At 49.4% G+C, this 25,241-nt stretch overlaps 2 protein-coding genes and 1 long non-coding RNA gene across 13 annotated transcripts in view; 1 reads left to right on the forward strand and 2 right to left on the reverse strand.

The window, feature by feature from the left end:
- Window positions 1-1,899, reverse strand: part of CSGALNACT2 (chondroitin sulfate N-acetylgalactosaminyltransferase 2) — a 47,004-nt gene extending 45,105 nt beyond the window's left edge. For 5 of the 11 annotated variants that reach the window (XR_006701583.1, XM_045438139.1, XM_045438141.1 and 2 more), the window contains exon 1: window positions 1,681-1,840. The gene's annotated coding sequence lies outside the window, so the exon portion shown is untranslated. Of the gene's footprint in view, window positions 1-1,680 lie in introns of all 11 variants that reach the window. The other 6 variants (XM_045438140.1, XM_045438143.1, XM_045438142.1 and 3 more) reach the window with 4 other exon arrangements.
- On the forward strand, window positions 1,900-8,163 carry LOC123576793. Its single transcript, XR_006701585.1, has 2 exons — window positions 1,900-1,989; window positions 7,513-8,163. It is a non-coding gene; the product is annotated as an uncharacterized LOC123576793 (long non-coding RNA).
- A 2,720-nt stretch (window positions 8,164-10,883) lies between these two features.
- The window catches only part of RET (ret proto-oncogene), a 53,071-nt gene continuing 38,713 nt past the window's right edge, over window positions 10,884-25,241 (reverse strand). The window contains exons 12-20 of the mRNA XM_045438156.1: window positions 24,446-24,593; window positions 22,896-23,003; window positions 21,691-21,905; window positions 21,486-21,608; window positions 19,169-19,239; window positions 17,724-17,861; window positions 16,518-16,617; window positions 14,366-14,513; window positions 10,884-13,014 (exon numbers count right to left, since the gene is read on the reverse strand). Of these exons, the coding sequence (XP_045294112.1) occupies window positions 12,857-13,014; window positions 14,366-14,513; window positions 16,518-16,617; window positions 17,724-17,861; window positions 19,169-19,239; window positions 21,486-21,608; window positions 21,691-21,905; window positions 22,896-23,003; window positions 24,446-24,593 (1,209 nt within the window). The 3' untranslated portion in view covers window positions 10,884-12,856. The remainder of the gene's footprint in view (window positions 13,015-14,365; window positions 14,514-16,517; window positions 16,618-17,723; window positions 17,862-19,168; window positions 19,240-21,485; window positions 21,609-21,690; window positions 21,906-22,895; window positions 23,004-24,445; window positions 24,594-25,241) is intronic.

Genomic DNA, 25,241 nt, shown 5'->3' on the forward strand with positions numbered 1-25,241 from the left:
CTGGGAGAAGATTGTCAGAGGTGTACAATTCAAAAAATAAATAACAATAGGGTAATGAATCACTTAAGTCTTGAACTCATAATAGTTTTGCTTTTTACCAATCTTGAATGTTATATAAATTAAAATAACAAATTCTATTGAAAAAGAAAAGAGAGTCCAGGTTGGTTAAAACAATTTTCTGCCTACCTTATGACAGTTACTCCACAGCTGATAGAAATGCACACAGGTGTGTGTTCACCAAGAACATTTACAAGAATGTTCCATAGCATTCCCCAAAATACATAATAACAAAAATTGGAAACACAAATATCCATCAACAAAAGAACAGTCATATAGCCGTACAATGGAATATTAAACAGCAATAAAAAAAAGAATGAACTACTGATACATGGAACATCATGGGTGAATCTCACAAGCAACATGCTCAGCATTCTGCATGAATCCATTAACATCGAGCCCAAAATAGACAAACCTAAGAGCTGATGACAGAAATCAGAATACTGATTGGGGGGGGGGGGGGGGCAGCAGTAAAACTTGGACGAAGCAGAGGGAAACTCCTGGGATGATGGAAATGTTCTATAAGTATAATTTGATCTAGCCTGTGGTTATACAAGTTAATAAATCTATAAAAATCCACTGAGCTGTACAATAAAGATTTATGAACTTGGTGACTTCATATGTATTTTATACCTCAATAAAAAAGTTAAGAAAGAAATGTAATTTCCGAACCGTTGGGAACCAAAGCGGTGTGTACTGAAGTCAAAATGTCCTAAGCCATAGATATTGGACACCCGACATCCTTCTTACATTCTTTTAGTCACAAGACAGTTTTAAACAAATGGTATCAGAATAACAATACAAAATGAAGGTCAACATTCTCAGTCATACAATACTTGGTTTCCCACCAAGTTTGGAAGTACCGTTTTGATGCGACCTTTAAAGACAACATGAATTCCACCAGGAATGAAGGCCCAGCTCCTGAGAACCTTCAATGAGGCTAAACGTCCACACACTGCATACACATCTCCAGAGCAGGCTGACGGATAAAAGCTTAAGATTTATAATCAATGTTTCCTCCTGTCATCATAAAAGCATCACTACTGCCTTTACAAATGATTCCTCAGCAAGCTGTTCAGCAATAGTGCAATTTTCCAGATGCAGCCTGAAAATGCCAGAAGCTCCCTGTCCTGTAGTCCCCGCGGCCCCACTAATTCCGACACAAATGTGCATCTTTTAAAGGCGCCTGGTGTCTGGCAGAAACTGCGAGGGGCTGCAGCTGGAGAATACTACTTTAACGCAATAAAGGGGTAACAGCGGACTGCAAAGTTATGCACTGAGAGAGGCAGAGGCGGGGGTGAGTTAGAGCTTAAAAAAAAAAAAAAAAAAAAGTGACAAAAATAAAACACACCCAAACCAACGGTCTCTGACAGCATCGTTCTCAACAGAAAACTCAAACCGCTCCGAAAAACTGTGGCTTTTCCTGACACCGCAGCGGTCTCCGGAGGGCTTCTCCAGGAGGCGACCCCACCCGGACAGGGCCCCCCCCGGAGGGCTCGTCGGAGAAGCGACCCGACCCGCACAGGAGGTATCCACAGCCCTCGGCCCGCGCCCCGGCACCACTCGGGCCCTAGTCGCGAGAGCCGCGCGGGCAGGCAAGGCCGGGTGGGGCCGGGTACTCACCGCGCTCCTCAGTCCTCGCAAGGCGACCGCCGCCCAGCTGCCTTCCCCCCGGCTACGGGCATACTCCGGCGGCGCCCGGCGCACAGGGGTGCAGCCACCTCACACCCCACCGCACGCCTCTGCGCCGACAACCGCCACTTCCGGCGCGCGTGAGGAAATGAGGCTGCAGCTGCGGCTTGCGCCCGCCCAGCCCCGCCCCGCCCACGCCCAACACCGACCACGCCCAACACCGACAGCCCCGCCTTGGCCCCGCCCACTCCCCTGCCCGCACCCAGTGTCAGGCACCGGAAGCTCAGTAACTGGCATACGGTACTGATTAATCGATTATCTGTTTCAAGTATGTGTGTGTGTAGCTCCAAAAACGATTTGTGGAGACCAGGAGAGTGCCTCAGGCAGAAAACCGTTCTTCCTGGAGCAAGCGTCTGCAGGGACAGGAGTACCAACTCTGGCGGATCGCTGACTTCGCCAGAGGGAGGAACTCAGCGGAGGATGGCAGCGCTGTCCTGTCGGGGACCGCTGTCCTGTCGGGGACCCCTGTCCTGGGAGCCCAAAGGGGGCGATGAGTGCCTTTGTGGGCACTGAGCTAAGGACTGGCAGGTCGCCAGAAGTGTCCGAGCATCCTGGCATGTACTGGGCTGTGCGTGAGGCCCCAGGGAGGAAGTCCTGAGCTGCCGCTGGACCTTTAGCCATTCCATTTCTTTGAACCTGGGTTTCCTTATATGTGAAACGAAGGGTTTGAGGTAGACATTCTGGAAGACGGCTTGAGATCTGACATTGTATGATTTAGTGAGTGGAAAAAAAGAAAGCCCTCCCTAACACCCCCTCCACTCAACTGCTTATTTTAGGGACATCCCCAAGGCACTTTCTCCTGCCCTGGAGAGCAGTGGCCTGAGCAGGGGGGAGGGGATGTCAGAGAGCACCGGCACCTGCCTGTGTCTGGAAAGGACACGGAGGTGCTAAGAGCAGCTCTGGGGTCTGCCTCTCACCAGGTTCTGCTTTCCTTACGGGGCTACCTTGGCAGGTTACCATACTTAGCCTCTCTAAGCCTGTTTCCTCAGCGGTGTTGTAGGGACAGTAACAACAGCACATACTTCCTAAGGTTGTTGTGAGGGTTAAATGCAGTTTTGTATTTGAAGTGTTTAGCACCGTGCCTGGCAGATGGCAGGCAGTCGGAGTTCCACTGTCACCATTAAGCACATTAGTTAGAGCAGAAGACTGAGGTGAAGTCTGAGATGCACCCTGTAGAAGCGGCACTGCTGGGAGGATCTGCTCCTAATCACAGCTGTCTTCCTTTGATGATGGTTATTGGGACGTCTTTACCACAGATGTTCTCCTCAGATATGTCTTGTGGGAAATTCCACCAGTAAGAGAGTCTGAATAGCCCGTTTCTAAGCATGGCTTGCTGAATGTGCAACTTCTTCCTAATTTCAAGGTGTCACTACTCATGTTATTTTTTTTCCTCGTATCACTTGTGAGCAACTGTAAACATTTATAGTTTTAACACTCCTGGGGCACCTGGGTGGCTCAGTCGGTTAAGCGTCCGACTTCGGCTCAGGTCAAGATCTCTCAGTTCGTTAGTTCAAGCCCCGTGTTGGGCTCTGTGCTGACAGCTCAGAAGCAGCTGGAGCCTGCTTCGGATTCTGTGTCTCCCTCTCTCTCTGCTCCTCCCCAACTCATGCTCTGTGTCTCTCTCTCTCAAAAATAAATAAACATTAACATTCCTTCCTCCTAACCTGGTCCAAGAGTAAATAATTCATCTAGTCATAGATTCCACGGGTCTGTGACCTTCTGAAGATAAGGACCATGTCTTTTTCATCCACCAGTACTTTACGCGTAGTAAGGGTAATGTTCAATAAATGTGAATTGAATTGATTAAAATAAGAACACACAAGGATCTCTCCCTTATCCAGAATCTCTGCCACTTGACTAGCCCTTCCGGCAGGTGGCACGAATGATTAACTTTGCTGTCATGAAATTAAGATTTCTGTCTGGATGCCTAGTTATGCTCTAGTATGGCAATCAGCCTTGTGGGAGTCTACTTAGTGTAAATTAGTTATCTAGTGTTTAAACCTGCCATGAGCGTTTGTCCTGTAAGTCCGAGGACCCGACTTGGGAGTGTGAATGCAAAGGCAAAGTATTCCGTCTTGGGAGAATTAGAGAGTGGATCCATAGCATTGGTGGATTTAAGAGGATAAGACAGAAATTCTTTAAATGCTTAAGGTGTTAACTTCAAGTAAACATAAATGTCAGGCCACTGAATGGCCAGGGGATTATGTTCCCAGGCTGGCAGCTTTGAAGTTCTCAATCCAAGTTCACAACACGTTCTTAGTTAAGTGCTATAATCAGCCTGTACTTGAAATTCCTGCCGATGGCCCTTAGGCATTCCGCAGAAAAAGGAGTATCTGGACCTTGTACTCTAGCCTCATATCCAGTAATGGCAAATGCTTAGGTTGTTCCTTATGTTGTCCCTAGACACTTTAAATTGGCCAAGACTATCTGTCTCCTAGGGCAGGGACAGCACCCCTAAGCCAGGCAAGGGGCCTGACCCCATTATAGGTGCTCACTGCATACCCACGGATATGTGAATGAATGAATGAATGAATGAATGAATGAATAATAGTAAAATCTACAGCTCTAACTTTCCTCTACTGGGTGTCAAAGTAACAGCAAGGGAAGTCTATACTTTCACTCACCAGATGCAAAACAGGCTCATTTCCTAATGTTTTGCAATGCACAGTAAAACCACTCCCCTCCATGTTAAACCTTCCATTCTTTGTCTACTTCCACTAGCCTTGTAAGTGCTGGCCTTTCTTTTTTAGAGCATTTGTTTTTCTTCCTTTATCCTATACTTTCCTTACTGATCATGCTGTGTAGCCACGTCTGGCACAGGCTGAGGGTGCACTCAGCAGCAGGTGCTTTTCCCACTGCTCCCTCCGTTTTAATCCCTCTAATCCTCTTGACATCCTTGTGGAGTAGGTTATGGTCCTCAGTTTACCATGGAGAAGACAGAAACTCCGAGAGGAAACTGCAGAGGCTCTTCCAGCACAGGACCTGACGTGAAATGGAAGCAATGGGGTTAGCGTTAACTAGTTGTCACTTCTCGTAAACTGTTATTTGAATCCTGCATTAGAACAGTTGTTTTTAAAATAATTGAGATTCTGCCATCAATGGATTTAAATTGTTAGTGTTTTATTATTTTTTAAATTGCTACATCAGATATTAAATGTGTCTAATTTAAATTTAATAAATTTAAGAGAATAAATAAATTTAAGAGAAAATAATGCATAATTCAAATTCTTTGGCAGATAATGGGTGATCTACTGAGCCGCATAAAATAAGTAGTTACACTGAGAAAAATACTAAAGTACAGTTGTGGTATATTAATATCAGAAGAATATAGTGTCCCTCCCCCAAATATCCAATCTGAGGCTTCTTTTTTAACTATAAACCTTTCCCACTCCACTAAGCCTGCTTTTGAGCTCCTGCCAAATGAGAGTGATGGAGGCTGACTCCTTTGCTGTAGCAAACTCTCGATAGCCTTTTCCTGTTTTCATTTGGGCCATCTTTGTTTCCAGTTTTCCTAGTGGCCCCACCAAGGTATGGTCTTCACTGCTTGTTGCCTTCAATCAAGTGTGGTATCCACAGAAGCTCCTTGTGCCTTGTGTTTCTTGGTTTATCAAGTCTATAAGGATATGGTAAATTGGTATTGGGTCTGACCTCTGCTTGCTTTGCTTTGCTTTGCACTGAGTTCTTTGGCTATTTGTTCTCAGTGTGGCAATCTGGTTTTTGTTACTGATTTCCATTTGTTTGGCATCTTTGATGGAATCAGTCCGTTCCTTTCATCCCTTTTTGCCGTCTTTTATGTTACTATTTTGTGTCCTAAGAGTGTTGTCTGTCATATGGAGAGTAGTGGGGTAGGACACTGACACAGGCTCTAGAATCCTGTTTCTCTGGCTGGCTTCTCAGACCTGAGTTTGGGGTTCTCATCAGACCAGCATCCATCTTTATGTTCTTCCTTGTGTGCCTTCCTTATGTCCAAATTTCTCTCTTCTTAGAAGGGTGCCAATCATTGACTAGCCCCTCAGGCAGATGGCATGAGAGACTCTTAAATACAGCGAACAAACTGAGGGTTGAAGGGAGGATGAAAGGGCAGGGGGAAATGGGTGATGGGCACTGAGGACGGCACTTGTTGGGAGGAGCACTGGGTGCTGTATGTAAGTGATGAATCATGGGAATCTACTCCCAAAACCAAGAGCACACTCTGTACACTGTATGTTAGCTAACTTGACAATAAATAATATTTAGAAAAAAAAAAACATTTCAAAAGATAAATGACCATTTTTCCAGAATGCAGTCTGTTGTTTAGGGCATGATCCATGTAGAAGGGGGAAACCATTCTCTTGTGATAGACTAAAAACTACTCAAATCAATGGCAGATCCCTGACAAAATGGCATTTGGGAGGATTTAAAGGTTTAACTAGATTTTGCAGACTATCGGTGCTGATTTTTTCTGTAATTTTGACACTTTTTAAGGAACTATGTGTTCTTAGTAAGATATTCTCTCTTCTGGGAGCCCAAACATGGACAGGCTTTCTGGAACCTGACGGTAGTTCCCCAATGGCCTCCTTTCCTAGACATCCCAAACGACAGAAAGCCCTTTTGCCTATTTGTGCATGAGCAATTTGGACAAGCCCTTGGAGTTTCATGGGAACTATCCAAAAGCCATCACTTACTATAGCCTTCCCTTGACACGCTGTAAAGATGTCTCTCCCTAGTGTTAGGACAAGTGTTCCGTTGCAAAATTTGCTGATGCTTCTGCTGAGCTAGTTCCAGGCTCTTCGCTTGACCTCATGATTCTTCCTGAAGTAAAGCCATTACTATTGACTGAGAACACAGCACTTTTCAGGCAGCCAATTAACCTCTTATGAAATTCTATTACTCTCTCCCTCTCAGGTACTACTCACCACTACAACCCCCCAAATCCTGGCACTCTCCTTCTTCTCAGAAGAAGGGGAGCCTTGTGATGATTCTGCCTCAGATAATTTGGGAGCACTCTGCACCTCCCTCAGATTTACTACAGTCTCATGTTGAGAACCCTGAGCTAATCCTGTTTGTTGATACATCATTCTCAACGCTAGACGTTATCAAGCAGCATATACTATCATTAATCAAAGGTCTCCTTTAGAATATAGTCCTCTACCTGAGGTAAAATCAGTCTAAATGGCAGAACTTATTGCGTTTACTAGAGCTTGTTAACTGGCCAATGACTAGGGAGTGAACATATATACAGATAGGAAATATGCTTTTGGAGTGCTACACGACTTTGGGTTGCTAGAACCTCCACAAAAATGGAGAGCAAATTAAGCAACTTTTAGATACATTCTACTTACCACAGAGGTGGTTATTATGAAGTCTGAGAATGAGGCACAAAAAAGAGAATGTTGAAGCTAAAGAAAATGCTGTAGCAGATCATGATACCAAACAGCTACATTTCTCCCTGAAACCACTCATAGAGCACAAATGGATTACTACCTTACATCAACACTGGAGGAGAAACTGTAAAGAGACAGTGGCATTGTTCTAAATTTCATGTAGGTTCGTCATGGTGTGTGCCATTCCTAATACTGTACTTGGATCTGTGACTCAGGGAAGGTGGGATAGGCTATACAATGCCTTAAAGAGCAAAGGCTATACAATGCCTTAAAGAGCAACCTTACTTGCTCTGTAAGGTTGACTCTCATGACCTGTGTGGGATTTATTCTTGGCCTGGACTAGGGTTGTGGATTCAAAGCATCTTACAGGGGTTATTGATTGTTCTTGTTTTTGTCATAGTGGTCGTGATACTGGTCCACTGCATTCTATCCAGGGCCTGAAATGCTTCTGCACAGACACTTCCTCGTCAGATGGAACAACATGATGGAACCCATCATGTACAACAGAAAGGCCGAGAAGACCTCATGATACAGTTGGCCATGGAGATGTCTGGACGATCAGTCTTAAAGCGGTGAAGATTTGGATTTCTAGGCTTCCCTAAATTGGTCAACCTCTCACAAGCAAGAAAATGACCAGAGAGGCGGACGGAGAGACTGAACATGCAGACAATGATCAGACCACATGTAAACTGAGAAACTCTGACCCACACCTGTGCAGCAACCAGCCCGGAATGGTCAGGGCTTGGTCAATGACTGCCTGTTTCCCTATCTTTTGCTCCTATTTCTGAATCAGGACCAACCAGAGAAAGCCAGTTATGTTCCCAAAACGAATCGCGTAAGATTCCTGGCTTCCAGATAGCCTACCTCCAGTTTTCCCATGCCAACAACCTCCAATCACGACACGCCTGAGGCCTCTCTCCATCACCCCTTTTTCTGCTATAAAGCTTTTCCCTCCTCTGCCTGCCTTTGAGTTTCTGTCAAAAGCTAGTGCTGGTGGTCGACTCCCTTACTATATAGCAAGTTCAGAATAAATAACCTCTGCTTGTTCTCATTTGGATGGTCTTATTTCTACGAAACTAAAGATTATAGATAATTAGACTTCTCTTAAAAAATACAATTTTCAATCACTATCTTATGACACACCAGAATCCTGGCAACCTGTGTGTCACTCCTTTTCCTAAAAATCACATCTGATGATCTTTCCTCTCCACACGCTTACAAAGCCCCTCAAACCCTTGGCATGCTCCTGGCCCGCTGTGGCCACAGAGTCTCCAGGAACATTTTGAAGCTATTTATTTATTTATTTATTTATTTAAGTTTATTTATTTATTTTGAGAGAGATAGTGACAGTGTGGGGGGAGGGCGGGGCAGAGAGCAAGGAGAGAGAGAGAATCCCAAGCTAGCTCTGTGCTGACAGCGCAGAGCCCGACACGGGCTTGAACTCACGAATCTGTGATCATAACCTGAGCCAAAACCAAGAGTCGGATGCTTAACCGATTGGAGCCACCCAGGTGCCCCTCAAGCTCTTTAAAACCCTCAAGAGGCACAAACTATGAAGCAAGTCATAGGCTCTTGGTGAGCGAAGCCTCTGAGGACAGGGCTGTGATACAGGCACTGTGTGTCCTCCGGGCAAAGTCCTTTGCCTCAGGTAGTAAGAAGCAGCCTCATATTCATCCTTCTCCCGAGAGCAGCCAAAAAGCATATGGTTTACTCTGGTATTGTTTACAAAGTTGACCAAGATAAATAAAAACAGGGATGCTTAAAATGAAGCCTCACGTTTTTATTCAAGCAATTGACAGTTTTCATGGTAAGTATTATCTGTGTATGAAATATCAAAATGATTTCTTTCTCAAAAAATATTTTTTTAGTTTTAGAATGCACTTACTGTCCTTACCTTGCCTGCTCATGCTAACTTTGAACTTGAATTGCTCAGTATCCTCTGAAAGGATGCAGGATTATGGTACCTCCTGGGGTCACAGTGGCTGTGGTGGTCTCGGGTCGTGACTCCTTTGGCGCTGCCTGGCCCAGTTCCCCGTGACACTGATGTTCCTGCAGCCACACGTTCCTGCAGATGGCTTCCCTGTCGCGACTCTGGGCCCGGGCTCCCGCTGAGAGATGCTGCTTGGCCAGGTCCTGTGATTTAGCACATCCCAGAAACCTCTGCAAAAAATATCTCCTCGCTTGACACAGCAATCAAAACCTGAGTTGCAAAGATTAACCGTGATGTCTTTTGGGCATCGATAGTGTGTTCCTCTTTAACTCTGGATGTGATGCTTATTCTTCCTGCTGTCACACTGCCACCCATCCAGCCTCGGCTTCAGACCTGCCCCAAACTGAAAAACTCTCTACATACAGGTTCTGATTTTTTTCACAATGTCTGCTAAGAACGCTTCACGTGAATCCCTAACACGGTTCTAACAAGGCCGTTGAGGCTTTGAGGCTGCTGCCTGGGAAGAGATGAGGACACAGCAGGTGGCCTCAGCGGAAAGGGGTGTTTTCTGTACACATGAGGACGACAGCAGGGGATAAGTTCTGTGCCTACCTCCACACTGAAGATATGAGGCACCCCCTACCGCTGCACATGCCCTTCAGACCCACACTATGTCTTTCCGGGGCCACAGAGGTAAGGGCTTCTCAGGCACCTCCTAGAACCACCCTAAATACCACCTGCTAAGTATCCTACAAGTCAATATGCTCAAAGGAGGAGAGGAAACCATTCACTAGAGAAAAAATGCTTTGTTTCTACTGGGGGGAAATTATGTTTTACCTTAGAATTTTCTTTTATATGTGAAGTATTTGTCCGGACCCCATTCTCAGACATTATATTCAGCTAAATTTCCACCCAAATAAGCTGGCCTTGTGGTGGGAAAGCATCCTTTGTGGAAGACAGTGGAGAAATGGGACTTTTAAAGACAAATAAACCAAACACACACACACACAAACACTCCTGATGGAAGTTCAATGCTCTTGAAAAAGGGGTTTTAGTATTTTTAGTATGACATTTTCTCGGCATACGTTTCTAAACATTCAGAGAGAAAGGCTGTAGCAAATAACTGACCCTAGAAATTATATTTATTTCCAAGCCCTGTGGCCAGATTGAAGGAGGACACCAAGAGCAGACATGGGTGCCGAGGGTCAGGAGCTACAGCTCCGAGGGCCAGGGACAGCCTGTGTATGCTCACATGTGCACACACACGAGGGAAATGACACAGGCCCTCGCCATCTAGCACACGATACAACCAGAAATCAGATTTATGTTGGTAACAACATGTGATTATCAACTGACCCGCCTGCTCCTTGCCAGGCCTTGGAGGAGGAGCTCAGAGCATGCCTCCACGACCCAACAGGAAGACATAAACAGAAGCACTTAGTGTTTAAAGCTTCATGGTGGTTCAGGACAAATTTTTCCCTCTGACTAATGGACCTTCACTTATGGCTATGCATTTTACATCCTCTCTCCTACAACTGCCCAACTGCAGTTTCAAGAAATAAGCCATAGAAAAACTGCCAGAAAGCCACAAATACCTGAACTAGACTGGCTGCTACTCTATTTTAGGGAAGGAAACATAAAGGAAGGAATTTCCTGAATGGCAGAGTTAGAGGAGTTTTAACTGTTGCCATAAACGGGCCTCATCACATACATAATGGGTGAGACAAGTCAATAAAGACAACAGATTTCCCTGTGATACTTCAATCCTTATATTGAAACTTCAAAATCAGAAACCCGAGGTTTCCAACTGGGAAGTTAAAAAGAGAAAAGAAGTTTACACATTTTATGACACACAATTTTATTTACATAACTGAAATTAGGTTCTTAGTCACCTTGATTACAAAAGCAAATTAACATGGTATGGTTTAATAACCTTTCATAAATAGATTTTACAAACTTTAATAACTGACAGATTGCTACTTACAGCCAGTAATATTTAATACTTAGTAACTTCTGTGTATATGTATATGAAAATTGTCTGATAGGACCAGTAAATATGAATGCTGTTAAAACTCAGGAATAGACAATTAGATTATTGGTCAAGAGTTAATTCTCCATCACTGGGTCAGCCAGTTTGACCTGGAGTTCTCACCCTGCCAAGAACAAACCTACTGTGGCAACTCGCACTTACTGGGAAGGTATTTTTAATTAGGTGAGAGAGTTTCTCCTTATTTTTGCATTGCTAAGACTATCATTAAGCACATCTGAAAACCGAAAGTTTACCACAACTAGATATTTGTAACAGAATTCATCACAGTGCATCTAAAAAACGGCCTAAACTAAAGCCATGTTCCATCTCCTGTCAGTGTTTTTCCAGCGCTCTCTCTGGGTATGTGCACACACACATACACATACACGCACATCACGAGGCTCTGATGCATACTCATCCAAGCCTTCTTGGCCACAAAAATGCCCCCATTTCATTGCTTTTGTGAAATGCCTGTAGGATACAGTATTTGGATGAGGCTACTGTCAATCTTTCACAGTGCTTTAAGTCTGAAGACCAGGCAGTGTGTTGGTAACCGACCCTCTCCTGCAAAGTTACAGACAGAAGAGCTGTCGGGGACTTCCCGAAAGCCGCCTCCACAAGATGGGAGGGGCACTGAGTGTCTGTGACCACAAACAAGCAGTGAAGAATGACAAGAAGCTTATGAGTCATGGTCAGAATCTAATAAACAAAAACGTCTTGCTATATAGCAGCATTGAGTTACAAACACAGAATGAATGGATACACGTACCTTTTCACACAAGCTCTATGAGAGCCAAAACATTGTCTTTTCCGCATCAGAACTGTGATCAGAAGGGTAGCAATCCTCGGTCACTGTCAACGTTACTTCTAACAGAACTAGCTGAACTGTCCCTTTTAAACTGCGCACTAATCCCACCCACTCCTAATGTGCGAGATGAGGCACCGCTTTCTGGCATTGGACGGATGCGGCACCCTGGGGGCTGGCAGGGGTGGGATTCATGGCAGCCGAGTCTCGGCTGTTAGCAATCCCGGGACGGGATTCCCACTCAGACGCCCCTCTTCTTCATTCTGTTCTTGCCAGAAGGTAGTGATCACTCAGTGATGGGAACAACAGTGAAGTGTCCAGCGAGCCCTGTCCTCTCACACCGCCTATCTACATAGCAAATATGGCATCAAATCTATTGTGCTAAATTGAAGAATCCATTTAAATCATGATAAAAATCAAATGTCTTCCTAAGAAAAGGTTACACGATTAAAAACAAAAACCAAAAAACAAACCGCTCCCAGGATCTCAAATGCTGAGCTGAGGCCTGTCCCAAGGTCCCCTTGTCCCCTCCAGCCCTGGCCAAGGGTTCGATACCACGATAGGGCCTTGCTGGGCTTCTTGTTCTGAACAAGGACGTGTCATTTGGGCCAGTTTTTTGTTTTTTGTTTTTTTTTTTCCTGCTGCCTTTTTTGGTGTGTGTGCTTCATGTTTAAATCGCGTTGCCTTGTTTGTTGGCAACAAGAAAAATCAAACCGTTCAGGTAGTGAGTGAGGGACCCACACGTCTGAGCACAGGGTGTGGTGGTCACTGATGAACACAGACCAACACAGAGCACTGCCAAGGGCTGGAGAGGAAGGAATACCTAAAGGCTGGACTCAGAACTCTGGTCCAGCACGCTACGTCTGCCAGGAGGGAAAATCACCAGCCAGTGTGAAGTACACAAAGGAGGGGCCGGCAGACTTTCTGTTCTCGGCACCGTTTCTTCCCCTTGCGAGTCCATTACCTTTCACAAAGAAATGTTAACTATCAAATGCGTCCATTAATTGTGCCGCTGAGGGTGAAACCATCCAGTTAGCATATACACTATCATTTGCATATCTTGGACACACAGTGTGAGTGCCATCAGCTCTCGTGAGTGGTACAGGACTCTCTTCAGGCCAGTTCGGGTCTGACATGCCTAAAAATGAAAACAGATCATTTGCTCTGCACTGAAGAACCAAAACTTCATGTGCAGACAGTAAGGCCTTGGCAAAACTCCCTTTGAGGTTCAAACCAAACTTTCTGGTTGTCTGTGCCAATTACATGAATGGTTTCGTGCTCCGGGTTTCCAAAACACTGTCATATTTGGGGGGAAATATCACGTGCTCTCTTGGTAACTGTAACTTAACAGAAACTCCCAATTTTGACTTTTATAATAAGCTTCGAACTCCCAAATCTGATATAAATATTTGTTGACCTGTTTAAGTCTTTTTCTAAGGCAGCATAAAGCATTGCTGAATTAAAGGGCTCACTGCAGTGGGAAGCTTCTATAAAAAGTTTTCTAATGTAAAGAAGCCTACTCATCTTCCATCCAAACCCACCACGGAGGAGAGAATCTTCCAAATCAAGGGTGCGCACGGGCGAGCCCCACAGCGTCGACAAGACAATGGTGTATGGCACCAGACCCAAAGCCAGCAAGGAATCAGTGACTCAGGAGGCATGCAAAAGGAACAATCTCGGCTGAAAACTGCTTGACACTCCAAGATTTAAAAGCAATCAATGATCAAGTTAGGAAACAGAAAAAATTTTCAAGTATTTAATCAAAGACAAAAGAAGGAGTTTTGGCAAGAACCGTATTTACTGTCCATTGCAAGACCACAGCACCACAGACTATGTTCTTTCAAAAGCATTTGCTCCAGCTTGTAGCACTGACTTCATAAGTGACAACTGTCATGACGGTGTGTAACGCAAAGGATGTGAAAACAGCAGTCTTCATGTGTCCTCCCTGATGGTGGGCATGTGGGCTGGGCTGAGCTCCCTAGTACGGAGTGGCCTCCCAAGAGCCACCTGCCCACCCAGATGGGTTCTGGGAGTGACCATAGGCTGTGCGCTCAGTGCAGGCGGGGTGGTGCTGGCTCCTCCTGTCTGAATGAAATGCCTCCCCAGATTGGGTAAATTTATCCCAGTAGTTAAATTAGAAGTACTATATGACTCGATGCATACCCACCCAGAAATGACTTGTTTATCATTTTCTCAATATCCCCTGAGAATTCTGCCCAGCTCTTTCTTTTCTATTGTCATAAGTTGCTAGGCAGTGTGGTAAGTATACTTATTTTCACATCCTTTAAAAAAAAAACACACACACACACAGTTTCAAAAATGCCTGAATGTAAACGGATGCAAAGTCAGACATTTACAAATAAAAAGGTTCAGAGAGAACTTTGGTTTCATTCAGACCAGAAACACTCTTAAAAAGCATTACAGAGAGTAAGGATAGTGCAGAGAGGAACGATGTTGCTAGAATCTAGTAAATGCATGTGAAATTCTACCATAGAGTTTGTTTTCAATCCACGTGGAGGGGAGGGCTCGAGGGAGGGGAGCATTATTACAGTCCACCAGGGGCGTCTCCTCCTCCGAGAGGCCGTCGTCATAAAGCAGGGAGTCGGATGGGGTGGAGGCAGCCAGGTCCAAGTAGTCCTGGAAGACAGAGATAGTTGGTCATCCCAGCGTGGGTCACTACTGGACATGACCCCTGCTCCTCTCCTCCCAAAGGCAGACTCAACTGGCTGAGTCCCACCTCATGCTGGCCTACTAGCCTCTCCTCACAACTTGAGCCCCTTGCTAGACAGCCGGCACTGAGCCCTCCCAGCCTCTGCTTTGCTGGCCTTGCTCCACAGCCCTCATTGCCCCCTCTAGAAAGTCACCTGCCTGGGACAGAAATGTGCTCCTTCATTGCCTAGTCTTACCTCTGCAACATGCGGGAAGGGGGTGGGTTACTACATCCAGCACTGGGGAACCGGCCCATTTTACCAAACCCAAGGATCTGGGAGAGCTCACTGCAGCCCCATTACTCATGTGCGAGTGCCAAGAAGCATCTCTGACCTGCTAACATTTTTCAGCTTTCCTCTGAGGACTCCCATCTAGAACAGAGCATCAGGACCCAGAAATCTGAAGTCATTGACATGGGTTTAGAACAGAGCATCAGGACTCAGAAATCTGAAGTCATTGACATGGGTTTTGCATAGGAGGCTGTTCTGGGCTTTAGCTCCCAAGCATGATGATTTCTCAGTGCCTGCCACTTCCACTGCCCTGGTTAAATGTGTAAAGAACAGTTGTAGCATTTTCCTGGAAGCTTCTCTAGGAAGGTTGGCTCTCTTGGCATCACCTGTTATTTTTATTTAAGGTAATCCTGTGTTCACAGGATTTGGAGGCTTGGCCCAAATGGTACCCTGATGTTAGGTTTTATTACAAGTGGCCTACACCAGGCACATTTGTTTTTGCGTTTGAAGAAATGCCAACTTTTAGTAGATGTGCCAAGGTAAAGATGAAACCCTGAAACCCTGAAGGTAAGATCTGTGTCTGTATTGTTTACTTGTATCCCCAGCATCTGAGACAGAAAATGGTACATAGCAGTTGCTCAGTAAATATTAATTGAAACTTGTCGGCTTTCTCGTTTACCTACAGAGTTGTAACCCAGAGGCATATGGGCTGAACTTAGTCTCCCAGATATGATTTATTTGGACCAGACTGAGCTTTTGGAAGTATTTATTTATTTATTTATTTATTTTGAAAAAGAGAGAGAGAGAGAGGGAGAATGCAAAGAGCACAAGCGGGGGAGGGGCAGAGTGTCTGACCCGGGGCTTGATTTTGATTGTGAGATCATGGCCTGAGTCGCAATCAAGAGTTTCAAGCTTAATCAAGTGAGCCACCCAGGCCCCCCAGCTGTTGGAAATTTAAATGAGATACTAACATTAAAAATTGGAAAGCTTCAGGGGTGCCTGGTGGCTGGGCGGGTTAAGCGTCCAACTTTGGCTCAGGTCGTGATCTCATGGCTTGTGAGTTCAGACCCTGCATCGGGCTGTGTGCTGACAGCTTGCCTGGAGCCTGCTTCAGATTCTGTGTTTCCCCCTCGCTCTGGGCCCTCCCCTGCTCAAGCTCTGTCTCTCTCTCTCTCTCAAAAATAAATAAGCATTAAAAAAAACTGGAAAGCTTTACATAAATATTCTTTAAAATTCAGAAGACTAGGCACTCTGGTACTCATATTCCTATAGATTATGTGTGGCTACAACGAGAGGTCCTTTAGAGGGGCTGGCGTGCTCCTGTTGGCCGCAGTCCCCACCACTCTCTAGCCGCTTCCAACCCCCTGCCGGGCCCCTCGCAGCTCTACTCTGATGACTTGTTTCTTTACTGAAAATGATGTTGTTTGACTTTGGAATATTTGCTTCCCACACCTGTCTGTGGACAGCTCTAAGCATAAAGGGAAGAATCTTGGTTTCTTTATGATTTGAGAAGGGGCCTGGCTCAAGGAGAAGGGTTCAGGTGCTGGCTGCCTTCAGGGGACGGCACGACCATCTCCCTTTGTACGGCCTTGCTCTGACCCTGCACTGGGAACTCCACAGAACAGGGGTGAGGCTGGAGTCCCCCCACTGCCATGTTCCACCTGCAGGTGGGCAACGCCAGGAATTAGCTCCAGGTACTCACTCTGTTCTTAACCATCATCTTTTCCAGGTCTTTGCTGATGTCAGCAAACACTGGCCTCTTGTCTGGTTCCTGCTTCCAACACTGCAGCATGAGACCATACCTGGTGGGAAGCACAGATGAGCAGTTATGACCCAGCATGGACTGCCCAATCACAGCCGCCATACCCAGCACGGTGCCCTGGGCCCACAGGGCTCTGTTCTCAAACCCCAAAGCTGTTTCTGTGTCACTGGACATCCTTCGCTGAGCTGAGCCAAGATCCGAGGGTCGTTAGGGGGTCAGGGTGCCTGGTGCTGTGGTCCAGCATCCTGTGGGTCTCCTTGCCCTTGAAAGAGATTTGTTTTCCCTTCCTTTTCAAAGATGTTGGTAAACAGCTGACAGGATGCCATGCTCACTATAGGGGCTAGTCCTTAAACTCTTATCAAGTATGAACTGGTTATGGAAACAAACAAAAGCTTCTGCCAACCACACCTCTGCCTTGGGCCGTCCTCACTTCCTCATTTCCCTGAGGCCTGGGCTTGGCTGCAGGGCCTCCAGGGCTGCCACGTGGGTGTGCCCTGAGCCGCCCAGGGACGTGGCACCTACTCACACCTGCACTCCCTCATCTAGCCCTGAGCCAGGCCCGTGGCAGGCACACAACAGGTTTTGTTGAATGAATGGACCGGCCTGTTTCTGCCCATGGTGGTGCCTTTCCCATGTGTTCTCAGCCTGGCCTCTAAGAATCATCTGCTGGGACTACCATGTGGAGACTCCAGCACTCTTGGACTGTGGGGCAGGCTCTTCCTGCCTGCCACCTGCCGGCCTCTGTGCCTCCATGTGGGCCCTCCCCAGTGTGCACTCCTAGGGTCATTCTGAATTATCTGCCCCTCCCCAGGTGTCCGACAGGGACAGACCTTGGGCTCAAGCTGCTCTCTGGGTCTGAAGCACCCTTTTATCCTTTCCACCACCTCTCCTTGGCCTTACTGCCCCTCATCCATGTAAGCCTCCACCCACAGGAAACCCACTCAGCTCCCAGCAGAGTCAGGGTCCCCAGCACCTGCCATCGTGCCCAGTGCTGGTTCTCAGCCTTCTGCCTTGGTGTGCTCTGCCCTCTTACTACCTACTCCCTGGTTCACTGTGGGCTCGTGCCCAGGGCTGCTCAGGAACAGCGAGGGAATGAGTGCATTGTCTGTGTCTGAGGGAGGCTGGGCCAAAGCAAAGCCTGCTCACATCTCCTCACTGCAGTTGTCGGGCCTCTCCATCCGGTAGCCTGTCTTCAGGAGGTTGAAAAGCCGCTCCGGAGGGATCCCAGGGTAGGGGTTGCCCCCCAGAGTCACAATCTCCCACAGCAGGACACCAAAGGACCACCTAAGGGGAGTGAGACAACCAGTGGGCGGCTGCACTGGGCCAGCGGCACCCCCTTCTCAGCAGACCAGACGTCCATCCCCCCAGCTGTTGCTGACTCATCAGCGCCCCCAGTGCAAAGAGCCAGCCAAGTGCTCACGGATTTCAGCCTGGGCCTGACTGCGTGGATGGATGTGGAATGGAGGTAGGGATGAGCCGGCTGCCTGCCCTGCTCTCACGCCTGCCGTGCACAAGGCCCACCAGGCCGCCGCCAGAGCTCGAGCCCCCACACCCACAAGGGGTACTTGGCTGGCCCTGTGGAGATGCGCCAAAGCACCAGAGACAGCACGGAGCAGCCGGGCAGGTACACCAACATGTGAGGCGGGGACTGAGGCCACGGGGCTGCCTGTACAATCCCTTCACCTCTCCTGTGGGCTTGGAAATGTTCGTAAAATCTTCGAAGAAAAACAGCGCTGCCACAGAAAATTATTTAACTGTGAGGGAGAACTTACTGTGAAGTGGGACCAAAATCACATTGTAAAATAGCATCATCACATGAGCCCACTTACAGAGATAAGAAGCATATGCCTGCGCACCATGGAAAACACTAGACGGGCTTGTAGGCCAGGACCTTCAGGTGCTACTCAAGGGCCGTGCGACCCAACTGACTTGCAGTGTCTTCATTACCCTTTGCCTTTGCCTTTTCCAACTGTCTACAGTCAGCTTTACATAATCCGAACACAGCTGCTTAAAACTGTTTAGGAACTGCCTTTTCTCAGCCCACATGATTCAAGAAATGCATGTGCGTTGATGGAAGAACACTCAGAAACAAGTCTGCTGTGTTTTTGAAAACTATCAGGTCTTATGATTTGATCTGTAAGGCCGAGTGTTGGTTTCTTTCTTCAAGCAGATTGGGACACGCCAACCCAGCAACTCACCCAAGACCACCCTACCTATGGTAGGACTTGTCTGAGCCCAGCCCACGCTCAGGCCCACAGAGGGGAACGGTTCAGCTGGGCCTGCGTGGCACTAAGATACCCAGGGAGGAGAGGGAGGGGCTGGCAAGGAGGATGGTGAGGGAAATTTCCAGTTACCCATTCACTGTTCTCACGCATTCCACTGTGACTCTCAGAACCACTGCGTGGGCCCCTGCCGTTTGCTGAATGAATACATGAAGGCCCCTCAACTTGGCAGGGGGGTGGTCATTGCAGATGGTTGGTATGAGCCAGTGTTGGGGCCAGTGTTGACCCCCCAGCCAAGCTGCCCAGATGGGCATCGTGGCACCCTATGAATTGTCACCTTGACCCCAGGAAGGCAACACCCATACTTACACATCACTTTGGGTGGTGTAGATATGATCGAAAAGAGACTCAATTGCCATCCATTTGACTGGAATCCGACCCTAAAAAGGGAATGACGGAAAGACATTAACATGGCTCTGACACCCTGGGAACTGGGGGTGGGGAGTGTGGGGCCATGTCCCGTGCATTTCCAGCTCTGGAAGGATGCTGAGGAGCAATGCCCAGAGTGCTCCCAGGCACAGAACTGGCGGCAGAGCCTCAGAGGGGCTGGAACTCTGGTCTCCCAGGCACAGTTGAGATGCTGGAGGGAGCTGGCCTGCCCACAGCTACACAGGGCGTGCTCGTCATGCATCACATCCCTGCTGAGAAGAAACCCAAGGAATCAAGACCACGCCCAAGCCAGGTTTCCCTAGGGCCAGGTCCGGAGGGCTCTGGGGTGCCCTGGGTGGTGATGCCCAATGTGTGGGCCAACAACACCATCCAGCAAGATCTCCTGATTTCTGAGGGTGAATGAGTTCAGGAAACCAACTTCCAGCGTTTCCATCTTGGGGACTTCTGAGGCAAACCAACACACTAAAGGCTTTTCTGAGAAGCCCTGAGAGAAGAAATCTGTTTCCATGTCTTGGGGCTTCTTTTTTCCCTATCATTTTATCCCACAGCCCTGTGCTAACAGGGCTGAGAAACTGCGCCCACTGCAGAGTTGTGGGGGTCAGACCTAACAAATGCTTTCCAGTGCAACTTGAGAAACAAGTTAGTAGGTAAGTCTTAGGACAAGAATCAACCAAAAATGTGGCTGATCGATTTTAATGCAAAATTTACTGCGGTTTCTTTTTCTTGAAAGCATTCTTCACGATTTCCAACCTTCACGAAGTGTGACTTTCTGAGGTGTGAGTGTTCGTAACAACACTGCCTGCTGCCTGTGCTCTCTAGGAGGCCTTGTGCTTGGATGTCTGTACTTCTCTGCTCCCTGACACAGGCCATTTTGGGGGGATCAGTGCATCTATAGAAAGGCTGTGTCCACACCGCTCCATAGGGGAAGCGGCCCCTCTCCACTTCCCCTTCAGCAGTTCTGAGATATGCTGTCACAACAGAAACCCCAGAGGCACCTGGGGTGCCATTAAGTCCCTTAAGTGACCAACTCTTGATGTCAGCTCGGGTCACGATCTCATAGTTTGTGAGTTCAAGCCCCGTGTCGGGCTCTATGCTGACGGCACAGAACCTGTTTGGGATTCTCTCTCTCTTTCTGCCCCTCCCCAGCCCATGATCTCTCTCTCTCTCTCTCAAAATAAATAAGCTTAAACAACAGAACAGAACCACAGAAACCCCAGAAAAAAATGAAACATCATCCTCACAGTCTGTGGCGACACGGGGCTTCTCCTAATCCCTTAGAACAAATCTGAAGTGTATGTGGTCACTTTCTGTGCTTTTCTTTTTTGAGCAGTGTCTGTTCTGAAAGCCCTAGGTAGGCATGGCTCTTGAAAGGCCCCAGGAGTGATCCTGTCTGGTCACCAGGAGGCAACAGGAGAGGGGCTGAGAAGGCAGTGGAACTATGTCCCCCTGCCAGGCTGCCCAGATGGGCATTGTGGTGCTCCATGCATGTAACCTTGACCCCAGGAAGGCAACACCCACACTTATACATCACTTGGAACTGCCACAGGGCACTGGACAATACAGGGACACAAATTTCCCCAGAAGGGCCCCCAACCACCTATTCCAGTGGTTTGGAGAAAGCGTCTAAGAATCCTACGTTGCATCTCTGGACTCCCTCTCCAGGGCCTCCCTGTGAGCCTTCCAAAGTCACCCAGCCAGGGGTTCCCAGGTCCCTGTTCCAAGGGAACCCCCACCTGTAACGCAGTTCATTCCTTTCTGCCCAGAATGACTGCCACAGTGAGGCTTATTGACTTCAGTCTCCTTTGAGCAAAGAGCTAAGTTACACAGAGGAAACAAGGGACCTTTCATCCTGTAGAAGGGAGGGGAACAACTGCGGAGAAGAGAACTGTCATTTCTGCAGCGCTAGCTGACCTTCAAAGGTGATGAAAAGCAAAAGAAGCTGCAGGCCCAGCTTCCCAGGGGTGCTCTGAAAGGGCGGGTATGGCCCTCAGGAAGAGAAGGAACAGACACAGGGACGAGTCCTGAGCTGGGTCTCTGGGGACCCACGATTAGGGAGGGATTTGAAGATGACAGCTAGAAGTTTATACTCTAAAACGATCTGCTCTCTCCTCCCCAGGTGCTCTAAGGGCTCTGCCCAGGCCCACTGCGGGAACCCTGCCCCACCCCCCTCCCCCCACCCCCCACCGCCCTCCAACCCCTCTGGGAGCCCTGGGCCACACCCCTGGGGACCTGGTACCTTGCTCCTCTTCACATAGGAATCCTCTTCATAAACGTCTCGGGACAGGCCAAAATCCGAAATCTTCATCTTCCGCCCCTCAGCTACCAGGACATTTCTGGCTGCCAAGTCCCGATGGACAAGCTGCAAGGAAGACAGCAACAGGGGCGCCTGAAGCCCAGGCCCCAGCGCAAGCGGTGGGGGCCCGGGCTGGCAAGGCACACACCTTCATCTCAGCCAGGTACCGCATCCCCCGAGAGATCTGCCAGGCGAAGGAGATGAGGTCGCCCATGGTCAGGGCCCGCTCCTCGGGGTTGTCCAGGTAGCTGGAGCTGCGGCTGCCTCCGCTGCCCACGTAGCCGGGCCCCGCCTTGCGGCTCTCTCGGAGGAAGCCCCGCAGGGAACCGTACTTGGCATACTCCACAATGAGGAAGAGCGGGCCTGGGGGCAGAGAGGGGGCTGTGAGCTGGCTACCTGCAGAGCCTGGGCCTGGAGGAGGCTGCAGGGCCCCTAGGCAGGCTCTGCCCCCACCAGTAAGTGGGCACAAGGACACAGCCCTCTCTGGCCAGTGGCCTGGGCGCCATGCAGCGCGTATTTCAGTCCCGGCTCACTCTCGCACGGCTTGCTCTCCTCTTTGTGCCGGCCATGCCAAAGAGGCTCCCTGGGCGGCCGAGCGCAGCCTTCTCCTGGGGTGCCCAAGGCAGGCGGCTGCCTTACTAGTGCTGCCCCGGGAGCCAGCCCCCTGCTGCCAGGACGTCACGTCTTTCTACATCCTCGGCCCTGTTGCAGCACAGGCTGGGGATGGCTGACGGACGCAGAGGATCTGGAGCCTCGTGTGGCACCTGCTCCCTGTTCTCAGCAGCTCGTAGGCTGCAGTCTTGTCCCAAGCCCAGCCTCGAGTCCTGCTGGTGTCCACCAGTGTCCTTGCTGCCCTCTCCCTGGGGCACCCTGCCCTCTTGTTCCCCCAGCACACACATCTGCGTGTAAGAGCACACACAGTGAGAGGCCCTCGAGCAGCACAGACCAGGCCAATCTCCTGTGTCCTTATGTGAGAGATGGTGACGATGCCTTCACTGTGCAGGGCTGGGCTTGGGGTCACCTGGAGGTCATGGCACTCCTAGTCCCCAGTAGGTGCCCAGGACATACCATCTGTTTCTAGGGCTCCCTGCCCTGGAGCTCTGCCTGGAGCAGGGTGCTGACAGACCAGGATGTCACCACAGACCTCTGTGCAGCTGCAGCAGGCCCGGGGACAGGAGCCTCATGCAAGCACCCCTGCAGCAGCCCTTCTTGATCCTCTCACTGACGCGGGAGGATGCAGGCTTCGGGTGGGGCCAGAGCCAGAGAGGACAAGGAAGGGGAAGGAGGAAGAACGAAGCGGCCCAGAGCCCCCAGCCTGCACTGGGCAGCTGCCTGTCCCTTGGCCGGCCTTACCGTCCTGGCTGCAGGCCCCGTACAGCTTGATGACATGTGGGTGGTTGACTTGCTTCAGGAGGTTGAACTCTGACAGCAGGTCCCGCAGCTCACTTGGGGAAGCGTTCTCTGAAATGCACGTAAACAGAGCAGGCTGCAAACCAATCCCTTCTGGAAGCCCCCTCTGCGACCACCTGGGTCACTGACCCACATCACGGGTCTGCACAGACCCTGGTTATCTCCTTCCCAGACAGCCTACCTAGGTTTAGACAAGGCCCCCAAAGACCCTGCTATTCAGGGCTTCTCTCAGCCTGTAAAGAGGGTCAACAGCTGCCTCATCTGCTTCTGGGGAATAACAACCCTGAGGAGCAAACTTCCTTATCGGCAGGCTCTTTCCATGGAAACCCTCCTGGGACCAGGCTGTGTGTGGAAGTGGCTGCATTTCCCTGCAGTTGTCATCTTTCAAGGACAGTGGTGCACAGAGACTGTCCTCATAAATCCCGGGAAGGTAAGACACGTGTCCCGTGTTCTAAAACACCTGCTGACCAAGCACGCAACAGGAGGGTGAGGCCCTGGAGAAAGCTGAAGACGATGAGGCTTCACAGAGGTGGCCTCTCACCACGCTGAGCACGTGCGTCCTGAGGGTGGGCAGAGCTGTGCTTGGGCTCCCAGCAGGAGCCTAATCTCGAGGGGAGGGATGTGGAGTCAGAAGCTGGGGCTCAACAGGCCTCCTGGGGCAGCTGTGCCACATTGCGTCCTCCGGCTGTACACTGGAAGTGAGAGGGCGGCTGGGAGATAGGGTGTCAGGACCCACATGTGGCGGCCTGGGCTGGTCTCAGTGTGGCCCCTTAGTTCCTGGAGCCTCAGGGGGGCATGGGGAGACCCCAGTCTGAGGGCCTACGTAAGCATTCAGAAGCACCCACTGGTTCAGGTAATGGTTGTCACGGTGTAGCCCCACCTGCGGCACTAGAATTCTCATGTACATCTGCCAGCTTGCACCCACTGCATGGCCACTGGGCCCTTGGGCCACTGGACTGTCCACCCAGTCTCTGGGTGGACACCAGTGTTTGCGTATGGGTAGGTGAGCATATACCCACTTAGAGGCAAACTTGTGGCATGACTGGTCACAGGGCCCTCGCTGAGGGCCACAGGGACAGGCCAGGCAGGGCCCCAGGGGGCAGGGGCCAGTCCCTACAGGTGGCTTCTTCACCAGGACCCCAGGGGCTGAGAGGAATGAATGGGGGCAGACTGGGGAGGGAGAGCTGTCAGTTCAAGACAAAAAGGGCTTTTAATTTTTTAAAAACTCAGATCTTTACCCAATATTGATGCAAAAGCAATACCACTCTAGAGCCTTCCAAGCGAGGAAAGTCCTCTTGCCCTGTTTCTCCAGGGCCCACCCTGGCCCATTTCATCCATGACGGGGGTCTCCAGAATGCAGCCCCTCAAGAATAGCAATGGGGGGCTCTGGAGAAGGCTCCCGGCTGGCTGCCAGCACCCTGGTTGTCAGGGGGGCTTCGTCCAGCCCTCGGGGCTCCTGCAGAGCCACCTGTGCACAGTGCATAGACAGGTACCTTTCAGCATCTTCACGGCCACGGTTGTGTACCCTGCTTTGCCTTTCAGCCGGAAGGCTGTCGCCTTAACCACTTTTCCAAATTCGCCTTCTCCCAGGGTTTTCCCAAGAACCAAGTTCTTTCGAGGGAATTCCCACTTTGGATCCTCCTATGTGGGGTTGAAGGAAGAAGAAGAGAAGGGAGAAAGCTGGTGAGGGTAGGAGGAAAAGAGGACAGCAAGGCCCATAAGTGAGCCCCCCTTCCCCCCACCGTGGGCAAGCACCAGTGTGTAAACAACGGTCACCTGAACCTGCGGACAATGGGCACCCACCTGCACTGAGGGTAGGACCCCAGCTGGGCAGGATCCCACACCTTATGGGAAGATAGGTGCTGACACAGAATGGCCTGGACTCTGGATGCCTGGACCCTTGCTTATCCCTGGGCTACTGAACATGCCTTGGAGCCTCCCAGGCCCATGTCCTTGTCTCTCAAACAAGGGGTTCAGGGCTAGCCTAGCACCCAGAGGGTACTCACATGGGAGTGTGGCCTCTTCCCTGGGAGTTAAGCCCAAGCCTCCCAGTGCTGCCTCTGCTTTGGACACCAGGCCCATAAGCCACTGACATCCCACAGACCAGGTCCCAATCTGTCCTCTCTAGAGAACCCCTGGACCCCCAAGAGGACTGAATCGGCACCAGTGGCCCAAGCTGCCTCCTGGCCAAGGACCCCCAGCTATGGATGGAAGCGTCCAGGGCAACTTCCCTGTGTGGTGCTCCAGAAAAGGTACCACCATGCTACTTGGGAACCTCCGTCCTCCTCT

Source organism: Leopardus geoffroyi, chromosome D2 (assembly GCF_018350155.1).
Source record: "Leopardus geoffroyi isolate Oge1 chromosome D2, O.geoffroyi_Oge1_pat1.0, whole genome shotgun sequence".
In the NCBI taxonomy this organism is placed as follows: domain Eukaryota; kingdom Metazoa; phylum Chordata; class Mammalia; order Carnivora; family Felidae; genus Leopardus; species Leopardus geoffroyi.